The sequence below is a fragment of the Ovis canadensis genome, chromosome 1, assembly GCF_042477335.2.
Source record: "Ovis canadensis isolate MfBH-ARS-UI-01 breed Bighorn chromosome 1, ARS-UI_OviCan_v2, whole genome shotgun sequence".
Classification (NCBI taxonomy): Eukaryota; Metazoa; Chordata; class Mammalia; order Artiodactyla; family Bovidae; genus Ovis; species Ovis canadensis.
In genome coordinates this window covers 43,367,006-43,384,176 of record NC_091245.1, presented here as the reverse complement: position 1 = coordinate 43,384,176, position 17,171 = coordinate 43,367,006, and the positions used below count along the sequence as shown (strand labels likewise).

The 17,171-nt window shown below is 39.5% G+C and overlaps 1 protein-coding gene across 1 annotated transcript in view; it reads left to right on the top strand.

Moving 5' to 3' along the window:
• The window catches only part of SLC35D1 (solute carrier family 35 member D1), a 46,924-nt gene that overhangs the window by 24,937 nt on the left and 4,816 nt on the right, over positions 1-17,171 (top strand). The window contains exons 9-11 of the mRNA XM_069594289.1: positions 3,511-3,578; positions 4,709-4,787; positions 8,881-8,963. Coding sequence (XP_069450390.1) covers positions 3,511-3,578; positions 4,709-4,787; positions 8,881-8,963 — 230 coding nt within the window. The remainder of the gene's footprint in view (positions 1-3,510; positions 3,579-4,708; positions 4,788-8,880; positions 8,964-17,171) is intronic.

Sequence of the window (17,171 nt, the reverse complement as noted above, 5' to 3'; positions counted from 1 at the left end):
ATATGTAGAGAAAAAAGAATCTACAAAAGAGTGATTAGAACTAACTAGTTTACAAAGTTGTAAGATAACAAGGTCAGCATGTAAAAATCGACTGAACTGTGATTTACCAGCAGTGAACTTTTGGAAACTAAGTAGTACCATTTACAAAAGCTTCAAAAGTATGAAATACTCAGGGAAAAGTTTAGCAAAAAATGTCTATATCTGTGCCCTGAAAACTTTACAAAACAATAATAGATCGATGAAACAGCAGAGAATCAAGAAGCAGAAATAGACCATGTGGTCCGTTGTTTTTGTCGAAGTTGCCTGAATAAATCAATGAGGAAAGGATGGTCTCTGCAACTAATGGTGCTATAGCAATTTGACATCTGTGTGCAGAGAAATGAACCTGACCCATACCTCAGGAAATACACAAAAATTAACTTGAAATGTATTTGGAATTGCATTGTGGTATTACTCCCCTAAGTCATGTTGAGGTCCTACCCCCAGTACCCCAGTGCTTTTGAAATAGGGTCATTACAATTCATTAAGATGAAAAGATAATGGAGTAGGGTATACCCTAATCCAGTATCCCTGGTGTGGTTAGAAGAAGAGGAAATGTGGATACAGACAATAACATAGAATGCCGTGAAAATATGCAGGCAAACATCCCAATGATGCCTCTGTAAGCTAAGGAACACCACAGATTGCCAGCACATCACCTGCATCTCGGGCAGAGGCATTGTCCCTCCCAGCAGTCAGCAGGAGCCCACCCTGCTGACGCCTGCATCTTGGACTCCTGGCATTTGAAACCATAAGAAATGACTTTTGTTTTTTAAGTCACTCAGTTGGTGGTACTTTGCTACAGTAGCCCCAACAAACAGACTTAACAGTATCAAGTTTTCTAGTTCCATTTATTTTGGCTTTTTACACCCGTGGTGGATTCATGTCAATGTATGGCAAAACCAATACAGTATTGTAAAGTAAAATATAGTAAAAATTAAAAAAAAAAAAACAACAGAGTTAACCGCCCCCCCCCCAAAAAAAAAATTAAATGAAGTGGGAACTCTCACACAGTGCTGGTGGGAATATAAAATGTTTTAGCCACTTTGGAAAACAGTTTGACATTTCCATATGAAAAGATAAAAGGAACCAAAAGTATTATGTCAAGTTAAAGAAGGCATGTATAAGAGTACATAGTATACAATGCCATTTATATGAAATTATTGAATGGCAAAACTCCAGTAACAGAAAGGAGATCAGAGGTTCCCAGACGCTGTAATAGGGGAGGGATTGACTATAAAGGGTCAGGAGGGACCTTTCTAGGCTAGCAACTATTTTTTTCCCCAACTTTACAGAGATACAATGGACATTTAATATTGTGTAAGTTTAAGTTGTACAATGGTTGATTTGATAGTTATGTATTAGGAAGTGATTACCATAGTAACATGAGTTAACCCTACCGTCAGCTCACATAACTGCCATTTCTTTTTTTGTGGTGAAAACACTTGGGATCTACTCTCTTAGTAACTTTCAAGTATGTGAACTTTATAGTATTGTTAACCGTAAAACCGTGCTTGCACATTAGAGTCCTAGAACATATACACATCCTAAGTTATAAAACCAACATCTCACTGTTTCCCCCTGCCAGTGCCTGGCAACCACCGTTCTGCTCTGATTCTATGCATTTGGCTTTTTTTAGATTTTTACATGTGAGATCAAACTGTGTATGACTTTCTTCGTCTGATCTATCGCACTTTGCATAATGCCTTCAAGGTCCGTTTATGTTGTTGCAAAATGCAGGATTTCCTTTCTCATGGCTAAATAGTGTTCCTGTGTGTGTGTGTTTCATTCTGACTGTAAAATGTACATTCTTGCCAACAATATACAAGGATTCTCTTCTCCACACCGTTGTCAGCACTTGTCATCTCTTTGATGACAGCTATTCTAACAGATGTGGGGTGCTATCTCATTGTGGTTTTAATTTGTACTTTTTTAGTGATGTTGAGCACCTTTTCATGTACCTGTTATCCATTTATACTTTTTTTTGGGGGGGGGATATCTACTCAATTCCTTTGCCCCTTTTTTAATTGGATTGTTTGGGGTTTTTCTTGCTGTTGAGTTGTATGAGTTTCTTATGTGCTTTGACAGTTAACCTCTTATCAGATATGTAGTTTGCAAATGTTTTTCCCATCCCATAGTTTGCCTTCTCATTTTGTGGATTGTTTCTTTTGCTGTGCAGAAGCCTTTTAGTTTGATGTCATCCCTCTTTGCCTTGGTTGCTTTTGGTGTAATAGCCAGAAAATTGTTGTCAAGACCATTGCCAAGGTGCTTTCCCCTCTGTTTTCCTCTAGGGTTTATGGTTTTAGGCCGAACTTTCTTTATCATGATTGTAATGGTGGTTTCATGCCTATGCATTTGTCAAGATTCATTGAATTAAACACTTAAAAATTGGTGAATTTATATTTTTAATATGTTATGCCTCAACAAAGAATCATAAGCAAGTTGAATGTCTACTGTCTATCAAATGCTGTGATTCAACTAATGTGAAGTGGGTCCTCCCACCAGGGAGCTCCCCGCCTGTAGATGTGGTAGAGGAAGACTTGGAGTTCATGGAGAGAGAAGTACTGAAGAAGAGTAGTGCTGAGGCCCAGGGGAAGGAGTTCTTAATCTGGGAAAGCCCCACAGAGGAACTGCTTGGCTTCTAGTTTGATGGGTGAGCAGGAGTCAGGTGAATGTCAAGGCGAAGGGCATTCCAGGCCAAGGCATGTGAGTGTGAAATGTATGTTATGTTTTATAAACCGCGAGGAGCCTGGTATTGCTGGAGCCCTGAAGCTATGAGATTTGTGTTGAAGTGGCAAGAGTTGAAGTTGGACAGGTTGGCAGAGAGATAAAAAGTGGAATGTTCCTCACATTTGCTTGACAAACTCATATTGCAAGAGAAATTATGTACTTGAGAGAGAAACCCTCCCTCATGGGTGAGAGACAGATGATCAATGCACACTGTCGTTTCTGTTCATTCCGTTGACGTTTGGCTTAGAAACAAAGGGCAACAACAGAAACTTTGCTTTTATAAAATCAACTGTTTTAGAATAGTAATTCTCCCTGGACAGACCTCAGCTGAATTTAGGTAACTTAAGACTATACTTGAGCTTTCACACATGACAAGGAAGAAATATGTTTTAAGATTTGAGAAAACCGTTATTTAATACCAGCCATCTGGGAAGATTGCTGAAATTAGCAAGACCTGGCTTGTGCCTTCAAGCAAATAGCAGTTTCTTTGTACCAACATGGAGAAATATAAAATCTCGCTCATGATACATTTTGGAAAGGAGAAAACCTTACAAAACTGCTTGTTGATTCATTTCCATATATATGAGATTCTTGAACATCACTCTTTATCCTTGGAGTGATGCATGGAAATGTATTATATGACTGTGTGATGGGAGCAACTGCCCAGGGTTTTCATTAAGGAATGACACAGCCGACTTGGAGGGCCTGCTCTAAAATCTGGTGTTTTCTTGTTAATTACAGGCATTGGATTTTGAAGGCTGGGCTGACACCCTCTTTCTTCTGCAGTTCACCCTCTCTTGTGTGATGGGGTAAGCCTTTGCTGCCTTGTTAGCAGATAGTTTTCCTAAAGAAATTTGGTCTAGTGTCTTTCTGCCTCATTCCTGTCTCTTGAATGTATCAGCTTAGGATGAACCTCCAGACTCAAGTGGTTTCACCATCCTTGGGAATGTACCCTCAGGGCTACCAAACTAATCTCAAAGTCATGCTTTTAGAAGGATAAATGAAAAAAACTAAATGTTTATTCAGTAAGCTAGTATGTGATAAGCACCATTGTATTTCAACATGCATTATTTAATTTAATTTCTACATTAACCATTTGACAGATATTGTTGCCCCCTGCTCCTTACTGCCTGAGAAAACAGGCTCAGAATTCAAATAAATTGCCTTAAGTTTGCAGAATTAGTATGCAGCAGTAGCAGCTTTTGAATTTAGGACTGACTTCTCCCTACCATGTTGAAGAAGGCAAGAGGTATCTGCAAATGTGCCTCTTCACCTCTCTTCACTCTCAAATTTCCCTAATGGTTTTTTTTTTTTCCCTCAACCAGTCATTTCAGTTGGTATTTGTGACTGGATCTAGCCCAGGCTTCCTACATAGTGACTGGATGCTTCAAAATGAAGTTGACATGGTAGTTTGGTACTGAGTCAGGCTCAGAAGCCTCGTTGTAAAATCTGGGAGTGCCAACTGATGCCACTGTTGTTAAGTGAACAATATTCCCTCTTAAAGTAGTTCTCACTTGTTTTTCTTCCATCCTTAAAGTATCTCTCTTGTCTTTACCCTGGTCTAGAATCATTATTGCCCTCATATTACATATACACCTGAGCCAGGGTCTGTAAGCCCTGAGCTTTGTATCTCAGTTAGGTGAATTAGGACCATGATCTAAGAAGATGACTCATGATTGTGAACGGTGGTTTCAAGGCGTTCGTGCAGTATCTGGGAAAAGCACGTGATCATTAAATGGACATGTGTTTCTCTTTAATGAAATTAAAAAAAAAAAATCCAAAGCTTCACTAGAAGCAGCAGTGAGGTGGGAGAGCTCATAGTCAGTGTCTAGTAAAATGTACTGGCGTGGCCAACACTGATCATTTCCCTTGGCTAGGGGTTATTATAAAACAAGCAGCTGGATTTTACTTATAAGATACCTTTCCTTATCTTTTCCAGATTTATCTTGATGTATGCTACAGTACTTTGCACTCAGTATAATTCTGCTCTTACAACTACAATAGTTGGCTGTATTAAGGTGAGTTGAAAAGGTACTGTATTCTTTTCGGTGCCTGCTTTGTTTGAAAAGTGTTCTTCTAAAATAAGTCTGACTGTGGCCTTCTCCCTTTCATTCTTATTTCCTCATGTGTTGCCTTGCTAGTTTGACAAAGTGTGGTGATGGTTTCTAGAACAATCCAGAAGAACTCAGGGAGAACATGATCTCCACTTCCAGGCAGCTTAGGTCTGAGGAGTGAGAAAAGGAGAATGCGTCATCTCAGAGGGGATGAAGGAGAATGATATTCAGCCCTGTTTCTGACAGAAATGGTGACCAGCTTGGTACTGGTGGGTTTGTCCCTTTAACTTCTGAAGAGAATTATTCTCTTCCTCGCTGAGCTCTGGCTGTGTCGTAGAAGAAGGATGCCTGCCAGAAGCTAATCAAGAGAGTTTTCCTAAGCGTGAGCCAAGCCTTAAATGGCCCACTTTTAAAAGCTGTGTCTGACGTTACCAGTGATGTCATTTCCTCCCGATCCATTTTATTTGAGGGAGGCTCATTTGTCTTCAGCCAGGAGAGCCACATTGACTTGAATAGTGAGCTGCTTAGCAGCTTGAAGCCTGAGGCCTCTTTCATCTGAATTTGTGATTCTAGTGCTTTAAGATCCAAGAGGCCGCAGCATCCCTGAATTCCTAAAGCATTAGTGAGGTAGGCTTTCTTTCTTTTTTTATTTTTATTTTTGTTTAATATAAATTTATTTAATTGGAGGCTAATTACTTTACAATATTGTGTTGGTTTTGCCATACATCAACATGAATCCACCACGGGTGTACACTTGCTAAAAGAGCACAATAGAGAGAGGTAGGTCCTTGATCATTTGGAGGAAACAGCACAGTTCCCCTTGGGACTTGACTTCTGGTGCCTCATTTGTCAATCGTGAGGGAAGGGGTTACAGAGTAGAGTTTGTCCTGGTGTGCTGTGTTTCCCTTCGTACCCCCCATGGAGTTGTATTCATAGACACCAGACCTCATTTTAGAACTAGATTTGTGTTAAAGCCCCAGAAGGTCTGTGATTTCAGATATAGAATTGGAGCGTTTGGTGTGAATAGAATTCTAAATTAAGCTGTAATAACTGTGTGACTTCTATGAAAGCTAGAGATGAGTATTCGAAGGCCTGGGCTGGCTGAGACAGTTTCAGCCCCAGGTTACCTCTCCAGCCCTGTTTGGGTTTTGTAAAGGCAATGCTTCAGGAGCAAAGTCGATGGCTTGCCTCTTCAGAATAAAGACAGCAGGAACACGAGACACAGGGCAGGTGGTGCCTTGTTTCTAACCAAGAAGAAGGATGGTATGGGAGAGTTATTTAGCAAATAACTAAACCTAATGGCCTAGAATGTCTTGGTGTACATTCTGCACCGTCATCCGTGTGAGGGATGAAGACAGTAATGCTCTCATCAGCATTGAGTCCAGTGCTTTTCTTTGGATATTGCCTCCTCTCCACAGAATCGTATGAACTTCCTCAGTCCCAAGGGAACAGTGTTACTTCTAAACTCTAGAGGGAGGAAAAAAACTGGAGTGTCTGATTATAGCTGACCCTTGAACAAAGCAAGTTTCAACTGCTAGGGTCCACTTTACTCATTATTGACCAGAGACGTATTAGTATGTTTCGTTACCCAAAAACTATTGGCCAGAGACATTTCTGTGTTTACTTACATAACAAATCGCCAGCCACAGGCGTTAGGGTCTGCAAAAATCCCCCAGTCAATAATGTATTAACATGCAGAATTTTTTCAGTAGTAAATATTACAGTACGGTACCATCTGTGGTTGCTGAATCCACAGATGCCCAATCTCAGATAAGGAGGGCCATCCATAAGTTGGGCTTCCCTGGTGCCTCCAGATGGTAAAGAATCTGCCTGCAGTGCTGGAGACCTGGGTTGGATCCTTGCGTCGGGAAGATCCCCTAGAGAAGGAAATGGCAACCCACTCCAGTGTTCTTGCCTGGAGAATCTCATGGACAGAGGAGCCTGGTGGGCTACAGTCCATGCAGTCGCAAAGGCGGGCACAACTGAGCAGCTGACATGCACACACACATCTATAAGTTATACTCAGATTTTTCACTGCACCCCCAACTCCAGCTTTGTACAAGGGTCAACTGTGGTTTATATTGCTATTGCTTCTCACAGCTGCTAAGGTATTGAAGGATGTCTTATACCTTCAGACAGATGGGAGTACCCTGATAGCCTTGCTGGTTTGGAGTTGGGCCAGAGTGGAGCTTCTTTCATTGGCCTCCCAGTTACAACCTGTGTAGCTCAGTCACTGTTCCCCAGCAGGCTTTAAGCTGCCTTCTGTGCTTGAAGATCCTAACCCGCTAAACCCTTGGGTCAGCATTCCTTGTTTCTCTTAAGTGTGGTGGTAAAATTACTTAGGAGAACTTGTTAAATGTGGAGGGTGCTAGGCCCACCTCAGATGTTTTGAATCAGAATCTCTAAAGTAGGGCATGGAAGTCGTCAGGGTTTCCCGCTGAGTCTCAGTTAAACTAAAGGCTCAGAATTGCGGTCTTCGTTTTGAGCTCCCAGCACAGACTCTTCTGTGCCTCCTGGTGAGTTCTACTTTGGGGGCATGAGTGTGTCTTCTGATGGAAAATCTTGGTTAGGATGCTTTAATATATAGTTTTTCTGACTGATCTTGAGCAAAAGATTGGGTTCTCTGTTCTTTCCTTTTCTGAAATTCCTTGGGCAGTTTATGCTGACTAATCTCTCTTTTCCCTGAATCTCTGTATTCCAAGAGGGGTCCTGTTAACACATTTTCCCAAGTTGCCTACCAGCCTTGTTTATGGCTACATGGTATTTTTTTTTTTTCCTCTTCTCAAATAATAAGAAAATTTGCTCTAAAGTGACTTTTTTTCTCTATTTTTAGACCTGGAAGAGGCTGACATAATTTTGAATGCTCTCTCAAAGGGTACTACTCCACTATAAGAATCATTTTGAAGTTTATTTTTGACCTTTGCAAAACACGATAAACACTTTCTGCTTTGTAGGCCTAATCTAAGAGAGCCCAGGTGCTAAAAATATTTGTGACCTTTACCGTTTGGGCAGTTGTAACAGCACAGGAGTCAGTGACTTAAGAATGGAAAAGGTTAGGGAGGAATTGAATAAGAGCTTAAACTTCAGAAATTTTTATCTTATCTTTGTGGTCTGAGGATAATTAAAAAGGAGCCAGAGGTTTTCACTGCTGTGGGCCCAGTTTGAGGCCTCATTATGAAAGTGAAGTCGCTCAGTCATCTCCGACTCTTTGCGACCCCGTAGACTGTAGCCTACCAGGCTCCTCCGTCCATGGGATTTTCCACGCAATAGTACTGGAGTGGGTTGCCATTTCCTTCTCCAGGGGGGATCTTCCCGACCCAGGGATCGAACCTGGGTCTCCTGCATTGCAGACAGACACTTTACCCTCTGAGCCATCAGGGGAGGCCTAGTTTAGGAATTAAGATCTCACAAGCTGAAAAAGGAGCAAGGTAAGCAGGTGTTTACACACCTGCTGGGAGATTAAGGGAGTTGGGAGAGGTGATTTTAGGTGTGATACTTTGAGATGACTTCCCCTTGTTTTTTTAAGATACCAACAAGAGTCCTCTAGAAATAGTCTTTGAGTTGGTAAATTCTCCATCATCCTCTTTTTCCCTTTCAAAAAAAAAGGGAAAGATACTTGCCTGTAGGCAGATTTTCCTTCACTCTCCCCTCACAAAATCAACCATTACCTCTGTGGGAGGGAAAAACATTCTTTTTGAACGTGTTAAATGTGTAGAAATACCCCTGGTGATAAAAGTGATTCTCTATTTAGATTTGTAATGTCAGCCCATATCACAAGGAAGGGGAAAGTTTGATGATCTTTTTAGTATTCTTCAGTATTTGTGAAAGCATTTAGCTTCTGGAGCAAGACCAGGAAGAGACTAATGTTATTATTGTTTGTTAGTTGATGTTCATACTCATGCTACACTCATTTTAGGATCATTGGGTTTTTGTTAGTTTCTCTTTATTTGCTTTTTTAATTTAAGGATATATGTTTGGGTCATTGTGTGGATGACTTTATTTGAATATTGAAAAAGTTCAAACCTGTGTAACAGTATTTTGCCATTTTTCTTTTTAGAATATATTAATAACTTATATTGGAATGGTCTTTGGTGGAGATTATATTTTTACTTGGACAAACTTCATTGGCTTAAATATCAGGTAAGTAAAAATATTTAACTGCAACCACTTTGACAGATGGATTTAGATTGTCAAATAGTCACAGTTAGCTTGGACTATTTAATGGCAAATTTGTTCACTTGTTATTAAACAGACATTTGTGGAATTCCTATAATACATTATACAATTAATGTCTTTTTAATAGTGCTTTTTAAGGAAAAAGGAGAAAGTGGTTTCATATTTCATGCACAGTTTTGGGGGAGTCTTTTCTGGAAGTTGAACTCCTTTTGTTTAGCCTTGAAAGAATAATCTTTTATTTATTATGCTAGATGTCAGTGTAATGTTGTTAAGAAAATTCCAGGCTAAAGAATACCAGCTCTCTTTATATTGCTTTATATGCATCTTACTTTGGACACATCACTGCATTTATTTAGACTTCATTCTTCTTTAACAATGATGAGGGTAACTTGTCTGAAAGAGCTTTCTCAATTTGAGAATTTTGAATTTCATGGTTTTAAATGCTACTTATATGCTTTAAAACCCTCAAATTTTAAAGATCTCCATCCTGATCTCAGACTTGTACATCTAATTAGTTCACTTGACATCTCCAGCTGACATGTCCAAAACTGAACTCCTTGTATTTCCTCCAAAGTCTGTTCCACCCATAGCCTGAACATCGCAACTGCTGAGACTCCATCCTTCTAGCCTCTCAATTCAAAAGCCTTGGAGCTATCCTCAATTCTTCAACTTATACCCAACATCCAGTGTGTTAGCAAATTCGATTGGTTCTACCTTCAGAATACATCCAAAAAGATCACTTTTCACCGCCTGCATTCCTTCCAGCATTGTCTCAGCCATCAACATCTTTTGCCTAGATTACTGCCCTGTCTTCTCTACTTGCATCTCGGATTTGGCTCATCCCCACATCTCACCCTAGTCAGTTCTCAAGAGTAGACAGCGTATTCCTTGTCAGAGCTAAGTCAGAGCATGTCGCTCTTCTTTGTACTCCCCTCTCCATGTCCCAGCGTCCTGACGAGGCCCTACAAAGTCTGTCTCTTGCTTGCCCTTCAATTTCAATTTCAGCTCTTGCTTCTCTTCTCCCTCACTCTATTTCATCTACACAGACCTCCTTGCTATTCTTTTCGAATACAGGGCATGCTGTCTCTTTAGGTGTTTGGACAGAATATTTTCTTTACCTAGACCACTGTACTGCCAGATACTTGCATGGCTGGTTCCCTTATGCCTATATATTTTTGCTCAAATGTTACCTACTCATGGAAGTTTACCCTGACCACCTTATTTAAAATTGCAACCTGCTCTTCCTCTTCTGATACTTTGAAGCCCTCTTATTCTATTTTTCTGTTTATGTTTATATATACTATGCATTTTCTATCTCCCCTGATACAGCGTAAGTTCCATGAGGGTATAGATCTCTGCCTGTATTGTTCACTTATCTGTCCAAGCTCCTAGAATGAGTTCTGGTCATTGCTTAATATTTGTTTGATGAATTCTCTATGGATTGGTGATGAAAAAAAAAATGACAGTTTTTTGAAAACTATAAAGATCTTTAATGATAGTATCTTTTTAATTTATAATAAATTATATAACTCTCTTGAGCTTTTATATCTTTAAATGTAAACAAGTGATAATGCCTATTCCACCTTTCTTATGACTCAGTGTGAGAATTAATACTAATATTATTAATAAGATAATAATTCGTTATTTTCCCTTCCATGACATTTATTTGCCATTATTATTGTCTGTCTTTTTAGAGGAAAAATTATTTTATTTTTGGGGGTTGGGTATGTTGGTTGGAATTTGGATATGTAAATATGCCTGAGGATTGCATATTCTGGAAGGAAGGTGAGCTGTTGAGTCTCAGATCTCATTCACAGTTGCAGTTCTGATACTTAATAGTTGTGTGATTTTGAAAGCATTGTTTTTTTCTGATCTTCAGTTTTCTTACGTATTTCCATTAGAAACCTGTATCTTTAGAGTTGTTGGAATGAAATAATCCAATGAATGAAGTACCTGATTCATTGCTTGATATTTATGCTTAGTAGATAATCAGTTTCTTTCACTAATAGTTGTGAGGAACGCCAGGATATAAGGGTCAATATGGTGAACTAGTTCTGAGGTTGCATGTAGCCTAAGCTTCCTTCATTTCTAAAAATCTGGATTAAAGAGTCTTTATGATACATTATGGGCCTGATTCAGAAATGCCTTGATTTTTTTTTTTTTTGTCTCCTTTAAGTAAGAACTTGATGGTAAAAATGAAGTAAGAGCTGCTGTTTGCATTTTCAGATGTCTGCAGTTTAAATCTCATAACATAGTATCCATAGTATTATAAGAAATATTGCTTTTTTTTTCCACATCGCAGGCTATTTTAAAAAAAAGAAACTTTAGTGCCTGAGTATGTTGGAATGTTGCATGTGTCAGCCCAACATATGTCAAATCTAAAGTCTTGAAAGTTTCTTTTTATGTTAAGTAGTGATTATAGTTCTGGTTAAACAGTACCATTTTGCTAGGAAGGTTAGTCGATAATGCTGTCATTGGTACTCTTCCCTTATGTAGTATTTTTAATACTTTCGAATTGCCTTCACATTTTATTGTAATAAATTTTATAGGCCATATCTCTTTAATCTCTGTTTCATTACAGAGTTAAGGAGAGTAAGTAGTATACTTACTTGCCTGTCAGCATTCAAATTACTTGCAGAGTTAGGATTAGACCTTGTGTTTCAAGTATCATTTCTTTCCATTACAACTTGTGTTTCAGTGTCTGTAAAGGAAAGTATATGTTGCCTTTTTTTTTCTTTCACTTCTCCTCTTTAAAATAAAAATTATGGTTTTGGGGTTTTTTTTTTTTACATCTTACACTAGTTAGTGGACTCATGGATTGCGAACATTACTTTTTATTTTTTTTAATGTGAAAAACCAAACAGATTGGCTGCTTAGTAGATTTCACATTGATTGGAAATGGTATGAGTCCATCCTTGGCTGATTGCACTTTGAAAGAAATCACTAATAAAACTGTCCTCTTAAAGAATTTTCTGATTATACTTTGATGAATCTAGCTTCCCTTCATCTTGCTTGGATTTTTTTTTTTTTTTCCTGCTGTTTCAGGAAAAGTTTAAATAGTCCTTTCTGATAGGATTCAATTCTAGGAAGCAAGAGGTTTGGTAGGTTCTTAGACTCCAATTTGATTTTTTTTTTTTTTTTCTGTCCCCCAGTAGGGCTCTGTTAAGAGCCTGGCTGTCTCCAACCTCCCTAAGTGCCTTTTTCCAGTGGCCAATTACTGCGTGTTCACTCAAGCTCAAAAAAGCAGCAGAGCAAGTGGGGAATGAATAGTGAAGGGTGGTGACAGAATGTGCTTCTGTACTTTTACCAGAAGTTGGGCTCTGGCCTGTGTCTTTGGCCCAAGAAATGCAGGCTTTCCAGATAATGACCCCAGCATCTCCATAACTGCCCAGGCTAGAATTCAGAGAACTTTTGGAGTTTATTTTTATCTATGATTCTTTTTTTCCTTCTATTTAAAAAAATAAACCATAACTTAAATACAGTAAAATCCCCCCCATTTCCTGTACAGTTCTGGAAGTTTTGATAAGTGCATACAGTTATATAACTACCACCGCCATATTCAAGGTGTAAAACAATTGTAATACCTCCCAGATCTCCCTGTGTCCTTTTTCATTGAACCTCTCTTGCCTACAAAGATCTGTTCTGTATCCATGTGATGTCCCGAATGTTGTATAATGATACAAAATGTTATGCAGCTCTTTGTCTGACCTCTTTGACTTGACATAATTGCGTGAGATTCCGCGTTGCAGTTGAGATTCTGTGGTATGCATGTGTCAGTAGTCTGTACCTCTTTCCTGCTGCTGCTGTTGACTGCGGATTCCTTAGGGTGGTATGTGCGTGCTTAGTGGCTCAGTCATGTCTGACTCTTTGTGATGCTTTGAACTGTAGCCCGCCAGGGTCCTCTGTCTGTGGGGTTTTCCAGGCAAGAATACTGGTGTGGGTTGCCATTTCCTCTCCAGGGAATCTTCCCAACCCAGGAATAGAACCTGAGTCTTCTGTGTCTCCTGCATTGTAGGCAGATTCTTTACCTGCAGAGCCATTGGGAAATTCCCTTTTACTGCTGAGTAGGGACGGAGGAGCCTGGTAGGCTGCAGTCCATGGGGTGGCTAGGAGTCGGACACGACTGAGCGACTTCACATTCACTTTTCACTTTCATGCATTGGAGAAGGAAATGACAATCCACTCCAGTGTTCTTGCCTGGAGAATCCCAGGGATGGAGGAGCCTGGTGGGCTGCCGTCTCTGGAGTCGCACAGAGTTGGACACAACTGAAGCAACTTAGCAGCAGCAGTATTCTATTATAGAATTCCCAGCTCAGAGATTGAGCCTGTGTCTCCTGCATTGGCAGGTGGATTCTTTATCATTGAGTCACTTGGGAAGCCCTGAAGTTCTTTTATTATCGCTATTTTATAAATGAGGAGGCTGAGGCTTAGAAAGTTTCAGTCTTATGCATTCTGAAGACATGCATTGGGCCTGTTTCTGTTTGCCTGGCACTGTGCTCTAGAGAGAGGTGGTGCATTCACTCATAGCTCTGCCAAGGTCACACAGCTCCTGTCATTGAAGGATTTCAGCCCTGAAGGGTTGAACTCCAGAGTCCAGGTTCTCACCCTTTAATGAATTATCATTCAGTAAATGACTAATTAGTTATAATGTAGCCTAAGTGAACCATATGTAGCCATTGCCACTTTAGATTCTCAGCTATCTGAGGGCAGAAATCACTTGTCTTATTTATAGTTGTGTCAGTACTTACCAGTGCCTGGTCTGTAACAGGCATCCAACTAGTAATAGTAATAACCAAATATCAGACAATATTTTTTTATGCTTAGTCTTATCCTCTGCATTGCCCTAAGTTGCCATGCTTAATCTAACAGTTCTCTGAGATAGGCACTGTGAGTATTTCATTTCATAGAGGGGCTGAGAAACTTGCCATGTATTATCCAGCTGGTGAAACATTCAGTCCATGATTGCCTTCCAAGTTTTCTTAACTGCAGTCCAGTAAAAGTGAATAGAGGAATAAGTTATTTTCATATCCCGTCAGCATATGTCATCATACTGGTTACATAACTCTTAAGCCAGCCTCCTTTTGTGTAAAACACCCCGTTTTACTGTACCTTCTGACATCAAACCAGAGTCTATATGGTCTCTGGGGGTGGGCCGTGATGCAGCCCAGAGTCTGGCTCCAGAGAGGACTTTGGTCTAGCCACTTCTGCCTGGCTCCTGAGTCTACTGTTCCTGCATCTGGGACTCCTTTACCTGTTTCCTTAAAAGGAGGTTTTGCTTCCTGCTTCCAGCCTTCTCCTCCTGCATGATTCCATCCTAGCAGACTCTTCTAGTTCCAGTCTTCTCCTAAAGTAAGGACGTGATCTCTTCTTAGTGGTTCTCTCATTTGGAGAGAGAGAAGGACATGTTTTGTATTATCAGTGGGTTGCTGCTGCTGTAACAGTTACCAGGCTTTTCATAGAGATAAATAACTGACTTCTCACTGGAATAACTTTGACTTCTAAAAGGATGTAGGGAGGTTGGCTAGCCCTTTGTGATATTATAATTCCTTACAGAAGAGCACTGAAATGGAATATAGCAGCAGATTTGTATTCTGTTATGGGTCCGCCACTAGCTATTTATAGTTCACTTTTCATAACCTCCGTTTTCTTTTCTCAGTTTTTAAGCTAGGGTTGTCTGTTTTGTTTGGCTACTAACCTTCCCTGATTGATCCTGGTCATGAGGTCTAAAGTTATTTTGCAAGAGACTAATGACATTTGAAGGAACTTCTTCTGGGTGTGGGAAACATATATAATATATTACCTTTTAAAATGTTCTGACAGGAGTCCTCTACCTACCTTTTAAGGTTTTTTTGTTTTTTGTTTTTTTTTTTTAAGAGGCAGAAAAGAAAAAGGAGTAGAAGTAGGGGAAAAAATGATGGAAATGCTTGAGTAGTTTGGATTCAGCCCTGAGTCGGGGAAGAGTATCAAAGATACCAGGAAAGCAACAAAACAAAACAAAACAAAAAAACACCCTGTTTCCAAATATATGAGAAAAACGCCCTGTTTCTAAAAATACTGACATTAAATGGTAAGAATAGGTAGAAAGTAAGTTTTTAGGTTCATATTCTATTTCTTTAACTTTTCTCTAGTTGAGTCCTTTAAAAAACAAAACTGTATTGGACATGAAGGCAGTCTTATCAGAATTCTGATCCTAAAAGGGAGCATCTACCTGACTCACATCAGTTAATAAATAATATCCTTATCAATGCCATTGAGTTCCAAAGAAATCACAACAAAATTTGAGAGCCTTTTATTTTTTTTTGTAAATTTACTCCTGGCCAAATTCCTAAAATGCCTAGGCGGATAGAATGGTTAACAAACATCCTGGTCAGACTTTTGTAACTGAGGTACTTCTATTTTTAAAGTATGTGCACACAAGGGAACGATATTTAATGTCCTGTAGTAAATCATAACAAAAATAATATGAGAAAGAACGTGTGTATGTATATATATATGAAATTGCATAACTTTGCTGTACACCAGAAACTAACATAACTTTGTAAATCAACTGTACTTCAATAAAAACTAAAGAAAGTATGTGCACAGACCAACACTTACCTTGATATAGAAGGGACTTAGATATCTATGAAGGCAACATAAGGTGTTAATATTTGTTGAGTGCCTAGTCTGTGACAGCCACCTTTACAACATTGTTTCATTTAATCATCCCCGAGTTCACATGAAAATGAAATTGAGACTCGGGTGAAATAACTTGCCCAAGGTCACACAGCCACCATAGTAAGAAGCGGAGCTGACACTCTAACCCTGATCTGACTATAAAAATCTGCTGCATCATTTAGCCATGTGAGAGCTCATCGGATAAGAGAGGAAAATGGTCCCACTTTGTTTTGAACATTTTCAGTCTCTTTGCATACCTTCTGTCTTACCACCGGCTTGTCTTTATTCTCCTGTCTCCTTAAGGAGGTGACTGATAAGTATGCAAAGGCATAGACTAATTTCTACCTTAAGGGAATTTGTAATCTAGTTGGGAAGATTCATTTATTCCTAAACACACATGATAGGTACTTTTAATACATTCCCTCCAAAGAGCTTTCAGGAGGCTGTGTAGCCCAGGTGGGCGAGGTCCCCAAAATAATCCCTGTCCCATTAGAGCGAACCCCCCTGGCAGTAGGTGTGGTAGACAAGTGTGAGGGGTGGCAGCAGCCCGCTCAGAGGCCAAGGGCTCGGAAGATGGAGGTTCCCCACTGTTCCCTTGATGCTAGTTGGAGAGAAACTAGCTCCGAGTCTCCCGGGATCTGCATGTTTCCTTTCTTGTGTGTGTGCATGTGTGCTCAGCCATGTCTGGCTCTTTGCAGCCCCGTGGACTGCAGCCTGCCAGGCTCCTCTGTCCATGGAATTTTCCAGGCAAGACTACTGGATTGCGTTGCCATTTCCAGGAGATCTTCCTGACCCCGGGATCAAACCTGCTTCTCTTGCATTTCCTTCATTGACAGGAGATACCTTGAAAATCCGTGTTGACAAGGCGGATTCCTTCCATTGCGCCACCTGGGAAGCCTCTTTTCTTACTTATTGGGATATCTTTTATTCTTATTAAAAAGTATTTCTGCCTTGAATGATTATTTTTGAAAATAATCAAAAAATACAAGTAGAAATCACCTATAATCTCAGTCTAGATGTAATTACTCATTAATATTCTTATTTTGTTTCTTCCAGACTTTATTCTGATGCATTAATGTACATGTTCACGTTCATTTAAATAAAATAGGGTTAGAGAATGCTGAACTATTTTTTCATTTTAAAGGTCATGGCCAGCTCTTTATTTTCTGCCATTTAAATAAATGCCTAGTATTCTATTGTATGAATTTATATAGTACTCTATTGTGAGACACTTATCCTTTAGCTAATTTTCTGCAGTTATAGATTTTGTGATAAATGCTTTGTCAATAAGTCTATGAAGATGTATACAGTTCATCCATGAACTAGATTGGTAGGTCAGAGGATAAGTGGAATTCTGAGATTTTTATTTCAACCAATTGTCATGAAGAAAGACTGTATAAAATTGGCACTTCTGCTGACAAGTATATGCAAATATTCGTTTTTCCAAAGCATCAGTGACAGTGGATAGTACCATGATGAGGGAATGTCTCTAGTTTGGTAAATGAAAATGCTGTA